The sequence below is a fragment of the Pezoporus flaviventris genome, unplaced genomic scaffold (assembly GCF_033815535.1).
Source record: "Pezoporus flaviventris isolate CSIRO_AGI_PZ_B2104156 unplaced genomic scaffold, CSIRO_AGI_Pfla_v1 ptg000016l, whole genome shotgun sequence".
Classification (NCBI taxonomy): domain Eukaryota; kingdom Metazoa; phylum Chordata; class Aves; order Psittaciformes; family Psittacidae; genus Pezoporus; species Pezoporus flaviventris.
In genome coordinates this window covers 8,227,853-8,242,135 of record NW_026892564.1, presented here as the reverse complement: position 1 = coordinate 8,242,135, position 14,283 = coordinate 8,227,853, and the positions used below count along the sequence as shown (strand labels likewise).

The 14,283-nt window shown below is 38.1% G+C and overlaps 1 protein-coding gene across 2 annotated transcripts in view; it reads right to left on the bottom strand.

Annotated features, from left to right (window-relative positions):
• Positions 1 to 1,992: 1,992 nt before the first annotated feature.
• Positions 1,993 to 14,283, bottom strand: part of PPP1R12A (protein phosphatase 1 regulatory subunit 12A) — a 117,471-nt gene continuing 105,180 nt past the window's right edge. Inside the window, exons 23-25 of one of the 2 annotated variants that reach the window (XM_061454704.1) lie at positions 14,048 to 14,095; positions 9,996 to 10,046; positions 1,993 to 4,155 (exon numbers count right to left, since the gene is read on the bottom strand). In XM_061454704.1, the coding sequence (XP_061310688.1) occupies positions 4,069 to 4,155; positions 9,996 to 10,046; positions 14,048 to 14,095 (186 nt within the window). In that variant the 3' untranslated portion in view covers positions 1,993 to 4,068. Of the gene's footprint in view, positions 4,156 to 7,862; positions 8,299 to 9,995; positions 10,047 to 14,047; positions 14,096 to 14,283 lie in introns of those variants that run through there. The other variant, XM_061454702.1, reaches the window with a different exon arrangement.

Below are 14,283 nucleotides of genomic sequence, written 5' to 3'. Positions count from 1 at the left end.
TATATAGTGCATTTGTGTTGTTTTGCTGTGCCAGCCCTCTGGATTGGAGCTGGAAATTAAATTTCATCTATAAAACATGTTAACCTCTCAGTTGCACAGTTCAAGTGTCAGAATTACCTCCTGCCCACACTGTGTCATGTGAAGTTAGAGGAACAATGGGGAAAGTGCCTTTCAGTGTAACTGAGAACTGGCCCCCTGCACCTCCTGTACTGGCCAGGCTCAGGCCCGCAACTGCCACAGGCCCCTCGTGCCATAGCGGGCCGACCCAGCCGGAGCTCTGGGGACACGGTGCACTGCAGTGCAGCATGACACATTTGCCCACCTCTATTTAGGCTTCTGCAATGAGACCATAAGCAACGAGACAGACGTAAGAGTGCATGTTCCTTTCTGGAGGAGCTGGTGTAACACACCAGTGAAGAAAACCTCAAGGTGCCCATAGACGCGGGAAGTGCTAGCTGTGGAGAGCCAAGCCACTGCCAGGATCACCCAGGTCAAGTACAAGTCAGTGTAATGATTGTTTTCATAATCACCTCACTTAAAAAAGAAATTATGTGGTGCCCTCACACTTGACTATAGACCTTGTGGTTAGGTCAGGTAGCTGGGGTAGGAGCAATCTTGTCTGGAGCCCATTTGTGTGTTATAAAGGTGAAGGAAATGTCTCCCTTGAGGGAGATCTCCTAAAGCAGGAATCCTAAAGCTACCCAGGAGCATGCTTCTTCCCTCTTCTGTAAGATGTCATGCAAATAGTTACCTTTCTAAGAAAGAAAGGACATGTGTTCTGTGACAACACATTTGCTCTTAAAAGACCACCAGATGGACAGGGCCCAGGAATACTGAGCAGGTAAGATGAGTCCCTATTGGCTTAATGTTCATCTGAGCACAAATTAGCATTTAGCATGAAAAGTGTTTCTAAAGGAGGGAACAGTGAGACTCATGTTTTGTACTTGGTGCTGAGCAAACAAATGCACCAACCTACAGAGCATGAATTACAACTGCTTGTTTTGGAACCTGGCAAGGAAATGTCAGTGGTCTGAAAGCAGCATATACCAGGAACTAGGGAATACAGAGCGAATTGTCTATCGTGAAGGGGATGAGGTGGGCAAAAATGAAGTTCCAGCTCCTGAGTCTTTTCTTTTGGGCAAGCGCTACCATTTGAGCCATGAAAGTCAGGCAGTTCCTACAACCACCTCCCCACACTCTGCTGCCTGGGCTGCTTTCCTAGCCATGGTTGGTCACTCCTCCTCCCCAGGCCAAAGCTTCCTTCACAGCTGGGGCTGGTTCTGAGTCAGCAGCCAGCTGTACTATATTTCTTGTAAATTTCGATTGGATATTAGGAAGAAGTTCTTCACTGTGAGGGTGGTGAGGCACTGGCACAGGTTGCCCAGAGAAGCTGTGGCTGCCCCATCCCTGGCAGTGTTCAAGGCCAGGCTGGACGGGCCTTTGAGCAACCTGGTCTAGTGGAAGATGCCCCTGCCCGTGGCACAGGGGTTAGAACTGGATGAGCTTTAAAGGTCCCTTCCAACCCAAACCATTCTATGAAACTGTCTCCTAGATAATAAAGTAGTCCTCCACTCCCAGTTTTCTCTCTGTGGTAGCTGGAATTTCTGGGGATGTGTTTGACCTGCAACGTGATCAGTACAGTAAGATGGTGACACAAGTTTAGCAATCACTTTGTGAGATGTGGTTGATATCCTGTAAAAAATGGTTCTCAGATTCTGCACACAGACAGGTTTATGTAAAATATATAAACATTTGTCCAAGTTGTTACAGATTGCATAAATACGGCATTTTTACTGTTGCATTTACAGATGTGCATGTACAATGATGTGCAAATAATCACAATTTGATTACAATCTTTGAAAGGTACTTGAACCTTGCATCTGAGTAACGCTATGAATGAAATATGCCCACCAAAGAATTTAAATATATAACATGGTTTAAATTCATAACAAATTTCAACGTCTTCTCAGTAAAACTTTCACACATTTAAAATAGTTTGTATTCATTTTATTTGTATATGTCAAAATACAATTTTTTTTTTCCAAAATAGTGGGTTTTGCAACTAGTTTCATGCAGATACAAGGTCTGCTCAGTACTACCAATAAAATCAATATAGCACAGTAGCCATTCATTTTTTAGATATAAAGAATAAATAACCTAAATATAAAACACTAAAATATTAGAAACACTTATTTAATCATTCACAGGCACCCAAACTTTACCAAATATAATCCAGAATATGCCTAACTGTCTTGTAACAGAACTCAATATGTTGCAGCCATTCAATTATTTATTTTATGTTAGCGTAAGACAATGGAAGTCCCTATGGTTCAGACCCACCTCTCATACAGATCAATTACAATAAGATATCTCAAACTATCTGTGTACCTTTAAAATCAAGAATCCTGAGCTTGGTAGTAAGAGCATAACCTTACATCTTCAAAAAACCAATCAACAGAGAGGACATCATGTCTTTCTTACCAAAACATATCCCAGTCCTGAAAAACTACCCCCCGCCCCCCAAGTCGGCAGTAGAACACAATGACCTTTTTAAATGAAGGGGTACAAATTCACATTTAATATAGTATACAATATAATCAATAATACAATAGCTACTACAAGCTTTACAATGTACAATCTGTTTTAATGGCTGATCTGCTCAGTGGTTTTAGGCAATAAACTATGTGCCGATAGGATGTCGTAGTTTGAATGGTTTAGTGAAAATATAAAAGCTGTTTCTAACAAAAGCGATCTTCATTTAAGTACTTTCTTTGTTTTTAAAGGCCACTGAAATGTATAAAATGGTCTGACATGATGGTGTTACCAAATTGGATGCCTTCTCACATGGCAGCAACAGTGCATATAAACATTAATGTGAGTGTAATGGGTTATGTTTCTCAGATGATTTAGTACATTACTTTGGCTAGCACAACAGTTTTGGACAGCACTCAGATAAATACAGGTATGTGAAATGTAGTGAAGCAGTTATATTTATGCAATTTTTTATTATGGTGAACACTATCAAATTAAAAAAATGGGAGGAAAAGATAATAAAGTATTTTATATAGTTTAGACCTTTTGTAATGATAGGGCTCCATACAATGTACAATGTCTAAATTCTTTATACCATAAAAATTAATGAACTTTGTTAAACACACTATTCTGGAGTAGCCTAATTTGCATTAACAGACATTTGCAATAGGGAAATATATTCAAGCATGCCACGTGGTGGTCTGAAAAATCAAACCAGTACACATTTATATATACAGCATCACTCAGTACCTGCTCAAATGAATGTGACGATTACAGGATCTAACATCTTTCACTACAAACTTTTTTTTTTTAATTATTTTTTTAATTTTATTTTTAAAGTGACCAATAAAGGCAGAAAACAGGACTCTTAAAATATTTCTAGTTTCAACTGACTTTTAAAGCATTTTGTTTAGGAAATAAATGCATATTGCACAAACAGTGAAAGCAAATGTTCCACCAAGCATCTCTGTTCCAGGTGGTTGGACAATACATCTCTAGGTAGCTACACAAATATGTAATTTAAAAGGGTGTGTGGTCTCTGCAAATGGTAAAGCTGTGAAAACACTGTACAAGAAAATCTGGTACATGAATAATTAGAAGGGAAAAAAAAAACAACCCTTAAGGTTTGAAGAAAAACTGAGTATAGAAAAAACCTGGGAATTGTGGCACAACAAAAACATTATTGAGTAACTGTCTTCTGTGAGAGCTGAAAGCTGTTGTTGATGTAAAAGTGTTTATGTACAACTAAGGCTTACTGGTTAAATATCTGAGGCGTATCTGGCCTTGAACACTTTCCTTATTACGCTGTAGCTGTAAACAAGATTTCTCAGTCATTTCATCTTCTCAGCAGCTGCATTTTAACAGAAACAATGATCTTGATACAAAAAAACACACAGGTAAGAGGGCGTTTGGCAGGATATCTGAAAAATGACAGTCTCCAAGGGATCTTCCCACACTTCCAGTGACTGCCATACTATGGTCCACTGGAGTTACTAGTGATGTGCAATACCGATACTTGCTGCTGTAGTAAACCCTTTATTTGGAAAGTTTGCTTATAACTCTGATCAAGGCCCCATTTTCATCTTTTAGCCTCTGGTTGTCTGCCTTCAGGTCTGGTAGCATCTGTAAGAAATGAAACATGACAGTTATTTGCTATTATACCCCAAGTAAAAGCAGACAAGTCCTGGGCATAAGAATCTTCATTCAGCTTAAGCATCTTGGCAGTTCTCCCCCTTTGTATCAGCAGTTCAGAAAAATTGCACTTTTTGGCATGATACAGTTAAGAGTTATAGATTAGGACGTTTCATTTGCTTGGACTAGATGCACTGAAACTTGGTGGTGCAGATGACAAGCCTCCAACAAAAGCATTTACAGTAGCATGAAGAAAGTAGTGTTACAGTAGCATTACAGTAGTGTAATTAGACGCTTCAAATTTCAGTGCAAACCAAAAAAAATGTTAATTACCAACAGTTTAAAGAGGCTTGTCTATGCTGCACTTGCATAGTTTCATAAAAACATGCTGTGGCTAAGCGTATCTACCACTGTGCTTGTGGATGACTTCACCTATATCAGATACAGTGTGATTCAGCTTGTTAGCTCATAGCATTAATCTTCCAACCACTTCCAAACTCATGTTGAAGCACACATCCTGTAATTTCAGCTCATATCCCTGAATAGCATATTTCACGCAAGATCAGATCATTGAAAGAGATCACTGAAACATCAGGCTGCATACTCAGGCATTCAACAAGTTAGGAGATGGCAAGTTAAGGTTGCCACAGGAGATGGGTGACACACAAGCACAGAAGCTGGAAGGCAGAAGCCAAGTGAGGTGAGAGCTGGACAGGATCAGACAGGAAAGAAGGACAAGTCAGTGCACAGAGGTTTGTACTGGGAGAATTTAACTTGTCAGAGAAACCAGCAGTAATCTCAGCAGTTCTCTGTATCTACATTCACACACTGATAACAAACCACCCATAATACTCAGGGCTAAATTATGTGTATGTTTTCTAGCAGGTTTACACAGGAGGTAACAGCCTATTCCTGCACAGTGGTTATTCAGTAACCTGAAGTGCAATTGCATGCAAGAGGTCTAAGTCCAGCTAGTGACCTATGTAACAACTCCTACAATTTTTTTCATGAAGAAATTTTCTTGCCACTAGTTTCGTTTTCATTTGATTCAAGCAAAATTATACTTTCAACCCCATTATATTCTGAATATTGTTATGGAACAGAAAGAACTGAGAGGTTTAAAAATGCAGGGATTAACCATGCATTACACTAGAGGCTTCATTTTCACATCTCCTCTGGAGGATTCCTGTCCACACTCAGGTCAGCAGACAGCAGACCCTCTCATAGAGTGAAACATGATGATGCACTGAAGATGACCAAGGTATAGGATTTATAGTTTATTTACCTGAAAATACCAAAGTACATGAAAGGAAGACAACACGAGATCATAAGAGGAAAAAAGGTGGTCTCCACAATTGGAGTAAGTAAAAATCATTCTGCTAACCTGGATTTCAACTCTGCTCTGGTGAAGCTCAGGGCAAGACACCTAAACTGAGCTCTCCACAGAGTCAGAGGGAAGCTTCCACTATAATCAAGTGAGAAATATGCTTTGAATGGAAAGTGCTGGAAAATCCTGATTACTTTCAAAACCCACGTCAGGGTGTTTGGAATTGGGCAACACAAATAATTGTCTGGCTATTTTCAAGTATTATCTATGTTAAAGTTTTTAAGCTGTAAAAACCGACAGCTGTTGTCCGAGATACATGTGCTAGGGGTCATATCCAGATAACAGGTGTGTGTACCACACATTTGTGCATACACCTCTAATAACAGGATAAACCTGGGGTGGTTCTATGATGTGTATCTGCAAACAATGAGATAGCCATCTGTTCAGGCAAAGCAATCTAAACCTTCCCTTCATCCTTTCCATTCTGTTCCAGACGTCACACTAAAGATGGTGGGTGAAATCATAACGGCATTCATCTAGGAAGCAAGGGGCTCTAGTTTTGGTCTTGTTAAATGGGTATCTCATCAGTGTTGTCGTGTATGCTTTCCAGCGAAACCTCAAAGTAATTCCAGGAATGTCACAGTCCTCCTTCAACCGACTGACTAAGGAGCTGCAGCCCAAAATGCTTAGTGACATACAAGAAGACCCACAGAGTGGTGCATTTGCTGGTGAGCTAGTTTAATAAAAGAGGTGCTGTTCAAATGCAGGGTTTTACTATAATCCAGTACCATTACATGTCTTCAAATCTCAGTAGATACATTTTAATCCTGATTAAACTAGTAGGTAGAATAGGTATTAAAAAAATATTTTCTCTTTTGTTGTGAGTCTGCTAAAGAATAGGGGAAGACTGGTGGGAGACAAAAGCAGTTATGAGTAATAGGAGATTGAGAAGCGTAAGTATTTTAGGTTACTTGAGTTTATCCTTCCTGGTCAATCTATACTAATCCCCACATACCTTAAACCTAGCGAAAGACATTTATACAATCCTCTTGGAGCAGTGCATTTCTATGGTAGTCTGACTTCTCATGAGGTGACATACACCCTTCATGTGCAGAGGGCAGGAAAAAAAGTTTTGCAGTATGTTCAGTAAAAACAGTTATATACTGTACTTAACACTCTGAATTCCAATTTGCTTCTCACTAAAATAGAAAAGTATCTTCCTGTGATGAGATTCTTGAAGGAGATTACAAATGCGCTCTTTTGCCTATCTGTATTATGTATGACTACCTAGCAACTTTGCAGTGCTTTTGTTAAACAAATAACTATTCAATAATCATATATGGAGCCAACCCAACTCTGTACAGTAAGAATAATATCTGTGTTTGCTGGAGGATTTAGCAGTTTTTACATACAAAACAGCTTTGTAAATTAAGATTACAAAAAGATACCTGCTCAGATGCATCAGGCACACTGCTATGGTTAAACTACCATCATAACGTCAAACCTCCCTGCTGCGTTTCCATTGTGTTTCTTTTGCTAGCCAGCCTCCTCAAGCTCCGTAATGATCTGCCATTGAAAACTCCCCCTACAGAAAGGAATACTGAACAGTTTTCTACGGGTTAACACCCTGAACTGGCTTACCATGGTTAAAAGAATGCCAGTGCTAGCAAAAATAGATGGTATGGATGTGTGGCTGTGGACATTGAAAACCCACATTGTTAGCTGAAGCTGGTGTAAAATGGGCTGCCCTAAGGGCTCTCCCTCCTCATGCAGCAGTGTGTGCCTGCTACTTTCTGCATGTTAGTTTAGTGATTCAACAACTCTGGGGTGAAGTGGATCCAGTCATATAAGGTATAAAGGGATTTGTTTTCAGCCAGGTCAGTGAGCCAAAGGGTTAACACAAGGGAATGTTGAGGAATGCAGGGCCTGGACCAGCAGCAACCTTTCTATCCACATCCTATTGTTTAGATCAGCTCCAGGAAGACACAAAGCCAAAGGATAAACCTCTTAATTTCATGCCTCTTGGTGGGGAACACCTGAGATCAGACACTGAGTAGAATGAAAAAATGTATACTCTTTGCCTTGCTTCTAAGTGGGAAGAGGGCAAGCGAGGGGAAGCAGTTTAGCAAGAGTCAGTGCAGAAGTGACTGCACATGTTAAAATGTGTTTCACCTATACATCTTAAACTTGATTTTGCTTACACATCTTACAAGCTCACTGAAACCCCCACCCTATTCAGCTGTTATATAAGAGGAGGAAGAAAGGCATATATATTTGGTATGGAATGAAACTACATTTTGTTCCTCACAGAAGTTTTGAATCTTCAACAGGTTTCTGAAACAGTCAGGGACTGACTTGAGTGTATCCCAGTGCAAATTCAAATCCTTTGAATTACTGCCAAGGTTTTAAGATGTCAAAGGTTTCCTGGATCATTGCCCATTTATCTTCAAGTGAGCAGGGAAAGCTTCAGTGCTAGCAAGGACAACACCACGCCATATCCACACATCTGTGACACCTCTAGTTGGTACACCAGACACCATGCTTTAGCCACGCTTCCATAACCGAGCAGCAGTTAAGGCAGTTTCTGGCACACAAGTGTTAATAGTAAAATTCTACCCAAGCACAAACTGAATGTCAACACCTGCCTGGCTACACAAAGGAGCAGGAAGAAATTACAAGTCCAAAGAGCGCAGCTGCCTATGGGACCCTGACAGCTTGGCAACCACTCGGGTCAAGGCCCTATTCTCAATCACCAGTCGCTCATTTAGGTGTCTCAAAGATTGAATCTGCTTTATTTGTTGCAGGTTCTGCAGGAATCAAAGAAATAGGAGTGAAAACGAGGAAAAAAAAAAACCCACCCCACATTTATGTATGTTTTAAAAGAAGTAGAGATGAGCAGAACTGAAAGAAAACTTGTAAGAGACAGTCCTGTTTAAAGTAGATAAGTCGCTGTGAAAGGAAAGTATCAAACAAGTGGCACATTCTTGAAAAGCAATCTAAGAACCAGCCGTGATTAGTCACAGCTTTCCAAAACAGTGCAGGATACATTAACAATGAAAGCTATTCCTGGAATTCTTTACTTAACATCCTAATTGCACAAACGAAATCTCCTATTCAAAAGTCTGTAAATAATGACACTTTTAACGTATACTTTTACACAGAAAAGTATTTAATCTTTCATTCAAAACTTTCACATATTGCTTATTTAAAAAAGAAAAAAAAAAAAAAAGCAATGCATTTGCATCCTCTATTTTTCTAGGCAGCCCAACCTCCCTAACAGGAATTTACAGGATGATGATAGAAGCTCACATGCTGTCTTCCACTCTTGGACACAATTATTTTCCTCTGCCACAGTTTGCTTTCTATGTATTTCACTTCTAAAGACCCGTCAGGAACCACAGACATTGCATCTTCCCTTATAGCAAACAATCTTGGTCTGAACCCAAGGCAGCTAGAGGCATTGTGGTTGCCTTCTGCTTACATCTGCAGCTACAATTACTTTAACAAAACTATGCACGCATTTTAACAAAAAGTATTTGGAAGTTAATGCCAATTCCAAGCACCAGAGGGAGCTCAAAATTGAGCTTGAAAGGAAACTTTTTATCAATAGGTGACAAATAACAAATGTCAAACCAACGATACTTATTAAAAATTTTGGCGTACAAATATGTTTCCTACTTCATCATGCTGCACTAGTTTCCTAGTCATACTTTAATTCTATCAGTTTGGCTGGCCCTGTCCAATATTATATCCAAGGACATAATACAAAAAAAACCCTGCCAAATTTCATCACTTTCTTAATTTACCAGAGGATTTAACACTGATAAACCAGGAAACTAAAAAAAATCCATGACTGGTTTAAAAAAAAAAAAAAAAAAACCAAACAAAAATGTATACTAAAAATATATATATATTTTCCTTCTGAGATTCAGTTTATATACAGTTAAAAAAAAAAAAACAACAGAATTCAGTGAATGTAGTAAATATTGCTTGCCAGCATCTGAAACCTATCTCCTGCTTTTTCTTAACTAAAACCTGATTATTATTAACCCTAAAAAGGAAAGCTTTTGATATTGGCAACATGCTGTATAACACATAATTTAAAGAGCATGAGATAAGATTTGAAGCAAGATTTAATGCATAAATATCTATGGAATTATATGCTATCATTATTTTTAAGTGAATAAAGTAGAGGGTATCACAGCAAAATCATGGATTGCAATTCCATCTTTATTAGATCAAGCTGTGTTCAACTCCAACCATCTCTGAATGTTTCTTGTTAGCCAATAATACATTAATGAACTGTAAGTCTCAGTGCTTTCTTAGAGATCCTACATGTATGACTGCTTATGCCAGGCTTTGTTCAAGCTATGACATGAGTGATTCTGAAACGCAATTATAACTTAGTTATTTTCTAAAGAAATTATAGAGACCAGTAATACTGCCAGACTACATATTGCACTGACACGTTATTAATAGTTTAACATGTTAATAATTTACTTACTTTCAGTTCCTCTTCCATTTCAGATATCCTTCTTTCTAGAGCTCTTCTTTCCTAAATTGAAAGATGTGTGTTAAGACTGAACACCACAATTTTTTAAAAACTACTGCTTGTAAATACTGTGTTAACAGTGAAATACTTCAAGTTTCAAAGATCATACAATCAAAAGCATAGTGTGGACAGGAAATTTGTGATGGCAGTGATCTACAGAAATTTTCTCAATATGGAATTTTAGTATCAAAGGAGGAAGAGATATACATCAAGTCCTACAAAACATACCCCTTCCTTTACACAAATTTAGATAGGTTGTAAGTACTGTTTATTTAGATTTATTTTTCGTAAGCTAGGCTTCTGTAATAACTTAGGATACAAGAAATGCAGAAAATGATCAGAAACAAAGAATATTAAAAGAAACAAGCACAAAAGCAGAAGCTTTTCAAGACAAGCAAATCTAGTTGAAACATCTGTCTCAGATCAGTGGGATGTGTCTACACTTTATAAAATGCAATGTAGTGTAGATACACCCAAGTTTACATTAAAGGGGTTCAGCTGAGTACCAAAGTTGCTACCTAAGACCACCTGCTTCTTCAGTAAATGTTTCCTGAATATTTTCTGCGTTTCTAGTATGGCTTTATTTCCCCCTTCTTTTCTTTTCTTTTAACCTGAGAAGCAGGAGGAATTATCCTCTGTAGCGAACTTCAGGTTGTTTGGATTACACACTGATTACAGTCCCCAAGCAAGCTTATTGAAAGGTAGCTTAGGGTTTTCTACACTATGATGTGGTCTGCAGTGCAGCCACACTACCGTATTTCTAAATGATGTTATTGAGTTTAAACATGATTTTCAACACATCTGATGGACGAATAGCTAATGAAATAGACTTCAGGGCTTTATAGCTTGATTGCTTGCTGTCCTGTGTCAGACAATGCAGTGTGTCTTGTTTAAAGCAGCTGCAGTTATCAGTACTCTACATTCAGATCTTTCTAAAGTGTGAAAGGCAAAAGCAACAGATTATTGCAAAGTGGACATATGCATCTGCATACAACGGTGTTATGCAAACAGCAAGCAGCATTGACTGAGGTGTGTAAAACTTTGGTTAGATCATACCGCCCAGTAGATACTGACTCTTGCCGGTCACCTTTCAGATATAAATCATTTGAGTTCAGTTTAATCATAGTGCAGTTATTCCCCACCATTTTCCCATTTTAGCAAACAACTTTAAAGGTTTATCAAAGTAATAGGTTACTGCAGTTGTTAATATACTTAATATACTTAACTCCTTCAAGTTAAGACTTGTCCTATAATGATACTGATGGATAGTAATGTGCATAGTAAGTACCAGTGAGTTAACTGCAGTAAGCGACTAACAAAAACCCCACACCATCTTACATTAGAATTGTATCAGTTACCTACTAGCTTTGTAGAATAACAAATGTGTTCTTATATTAAGCAGTATTTGACAAGTCCTAAGATTACCAAGAGACAAATCATCAAATAAATTTCAACATTTCATATGTTTAGAAATCATTAGTCCTTTTGATGCATTTGCTTAACTACCATGTTGAGCTTGTCTAAGAACAACTAGCTGCATAAAAGCCAATCAAGTAAAATCCTTATTTCATTAACTTTATATAATTCACTTTATTTAAAAGAAATATTTAAGTGGACTGGTGTAGATGTAAGAATTTTTGCAAAAAGTATTGTTCTGATTTGTTTAACTGGTTTGAGGAATGCCAACATGATACCACACTGCAGTTTCACTGGGAAGATTTACCAGGATTATTTGATTAGTCCCTGGACTCACAGAGTTTGCAATTTATGCAGTCTAGAATTTTATGATATACCTCAACAACTCTATAAGGTATGCCAAGGAACATCTGTAATCCTCAACATGAAAAAAAAAAGCATTCTAGTCTCTCAGCTTATAAAATACAATAGCTCGTTTGTATTTCTTAAAGTAGCTAAGAGCCATGGGTTTGATGCAGTGAGACTGCGGTACAGGGATATACATAGGTGAAAAATCAATACCAGAGTTATAAAATTATTAAGAAGTAAACCCAGATATTAAGAAGTAAACCCAGAAGTAAACCCAATATATTTCTATATTCAGTGCTATATAAAAAAAATACCTTTCCATAGCCCAAATTCCCAGCTGATGAATTCTAAATTTAGGGGACGCTTGTTAAAGGCACCTACAATTCTGAATTCTGATCCAGTCAGAAACCTGGCAGTTTGAGTTTTATTGTCACATCATAGGAACTTCTGCTTTTAATGTACTTTTCAGGTTGTCAATGAAACCTTTTTGTCTACGTATTGCTAGGACCCTGCATCTGTGATTGAGTCTATACCCCCTTCCCTTGGAAGTCACCCCTTTCTGGTGAACAGTTCCCAAATCACACCATGGATATCCACTTCTGAAGGCTTAACTCAAATGAAATTCAACGCTAGTATTTTCTATATGTTATTACTTATTCTAGGCTTAATAAATGTTCCCAATTAAATAATGTTCCCATTAAGCTTATTTCTGGAGATCAGCTGTTGATGACTAGCAGCTGAGAATCCTGCTTCAGTCACTTTCAAAGGGAAAAAGTAACTCCAGATTTTAACAACAAGGGAATTCAGAAATAAATTCCTGTTTTAAAGTCTTGTCTGAAAGGAAGTTTAAATTTATAAATACAAGTAAAAATCTCCTAAATCTGCTGTAAAACATGTTTTCAGCCATATGGCATTATCACTAAGTTCATGTTTTAAACTGCAGTACTGAGTGCTCTGCAGTATGGAACCTATATAGTAATGAACACAGCTACATCTATGAAACAATTAAATGTCCACTTGTGTGGCCACAATAGCAAGCAAGAAACCAATTAAAGCTGCTGATGAAACTTTTCTACTGATGAAATCAGTGTCTACAGCAGGATGCCAACATATCTAGGAGAAATAGGTGCTAAAAGGCTGCTGCAATTATCTGGAGAGATTATTAAGATAAAGTTAATGAAACTTCAGGAATTGCCTGAGAGTATTTCTACATCTCCATGTGCTCCTATAAAATCCTACCAAATGCCTGCTTATACACCAGACAGGTTTGTAGAAGTAAAAATCATTTTCTTAACCTCAAATACTGGAAAGTAAACATAAAAAGCTAGTGAATGTGAAGTTTACCAGGGATAAATAAATGTATACCATATCACTTATCACTGTCAAAGTCCCATTTACGCATCTAAAGTGTCACTCCAGGATCAGGAGAGAAAAGAACATGTGGCCAGCACCATGAAGGAAGCCAGGACCACAATAAAACCAATGTAGTTTGCTTTACATTGCTGTAGAACTACACTTCTAAGATGGATTTGAAACTGCCATGAAACTACAGCCTAAAGTTATCATGTGTCTAACTTCTGAAATAGTTCTTGTAGTCTATCCCACATACAAATTTATTACATGGCTCCTTTCCCATTCAATTTAGGGCTGTTTCTGATCCTGATGCCCACCTCTTCCCACACTGCTTACTCATTCTTCCTGCCTTCACCGGTACTACATTCCCTCTGGAAAAAGTTACCGTACAGGGAAAGAGACAGATTATGATTAATTTTATATCCTTAGCAGGTTTAAGGTCTCATGTCTATGAGGTGGAACAGCTACTTTCTTACCAACAATAACTAGTAGAACACCATGTATGCTCCTGGAAAGCTCTGAGGAAATTAAAGTCTCCAAATCTTGGAAATGGCTTAGAACATGAGACACACCGAATCTGCTTAACCCTCTGGAATGCCAACATTGTTTTGGATGAGATGGAACAGATCCCTGGACGGCAGCAGGGTTTGGAGCCTGGTTATCATGAACCAACACATAACCTGAAGTCAATTCTTATAAGTAATCTGATCTCACAGTATCTCACATTCAGTGCCACTTGGAAACCTAGAATCTCCAAATCGTCTAAAAAATGCAAGTTATGAGAAAGGCTTCTGCTCCCATTAAAATATATCCAAGCCAGGGGTTGCAAAACAAACTAAAACAAAGTCTCAAGTGGAGTACTTAAGAGAACTTTGGCAGAAACTCACCCTTTTCTCCATTTCCAAAAGTGACCTGTCAGCAAATCTTTCTTGTCTCTGAAACACAAAATTAATGAAGACATTGATATTTAACCAACATAGAACTGAAGAAAAAACAATTCAGCTGGACATTTTAGTATTCTGTTCAAAGTATGTTTTGAAAAGTATTTTCAGGGAAGTTAACACTGAAATAAAGGATAATGAACTGGATTTATCACGCAGTTCCTCTGTGACCATCCCTATGT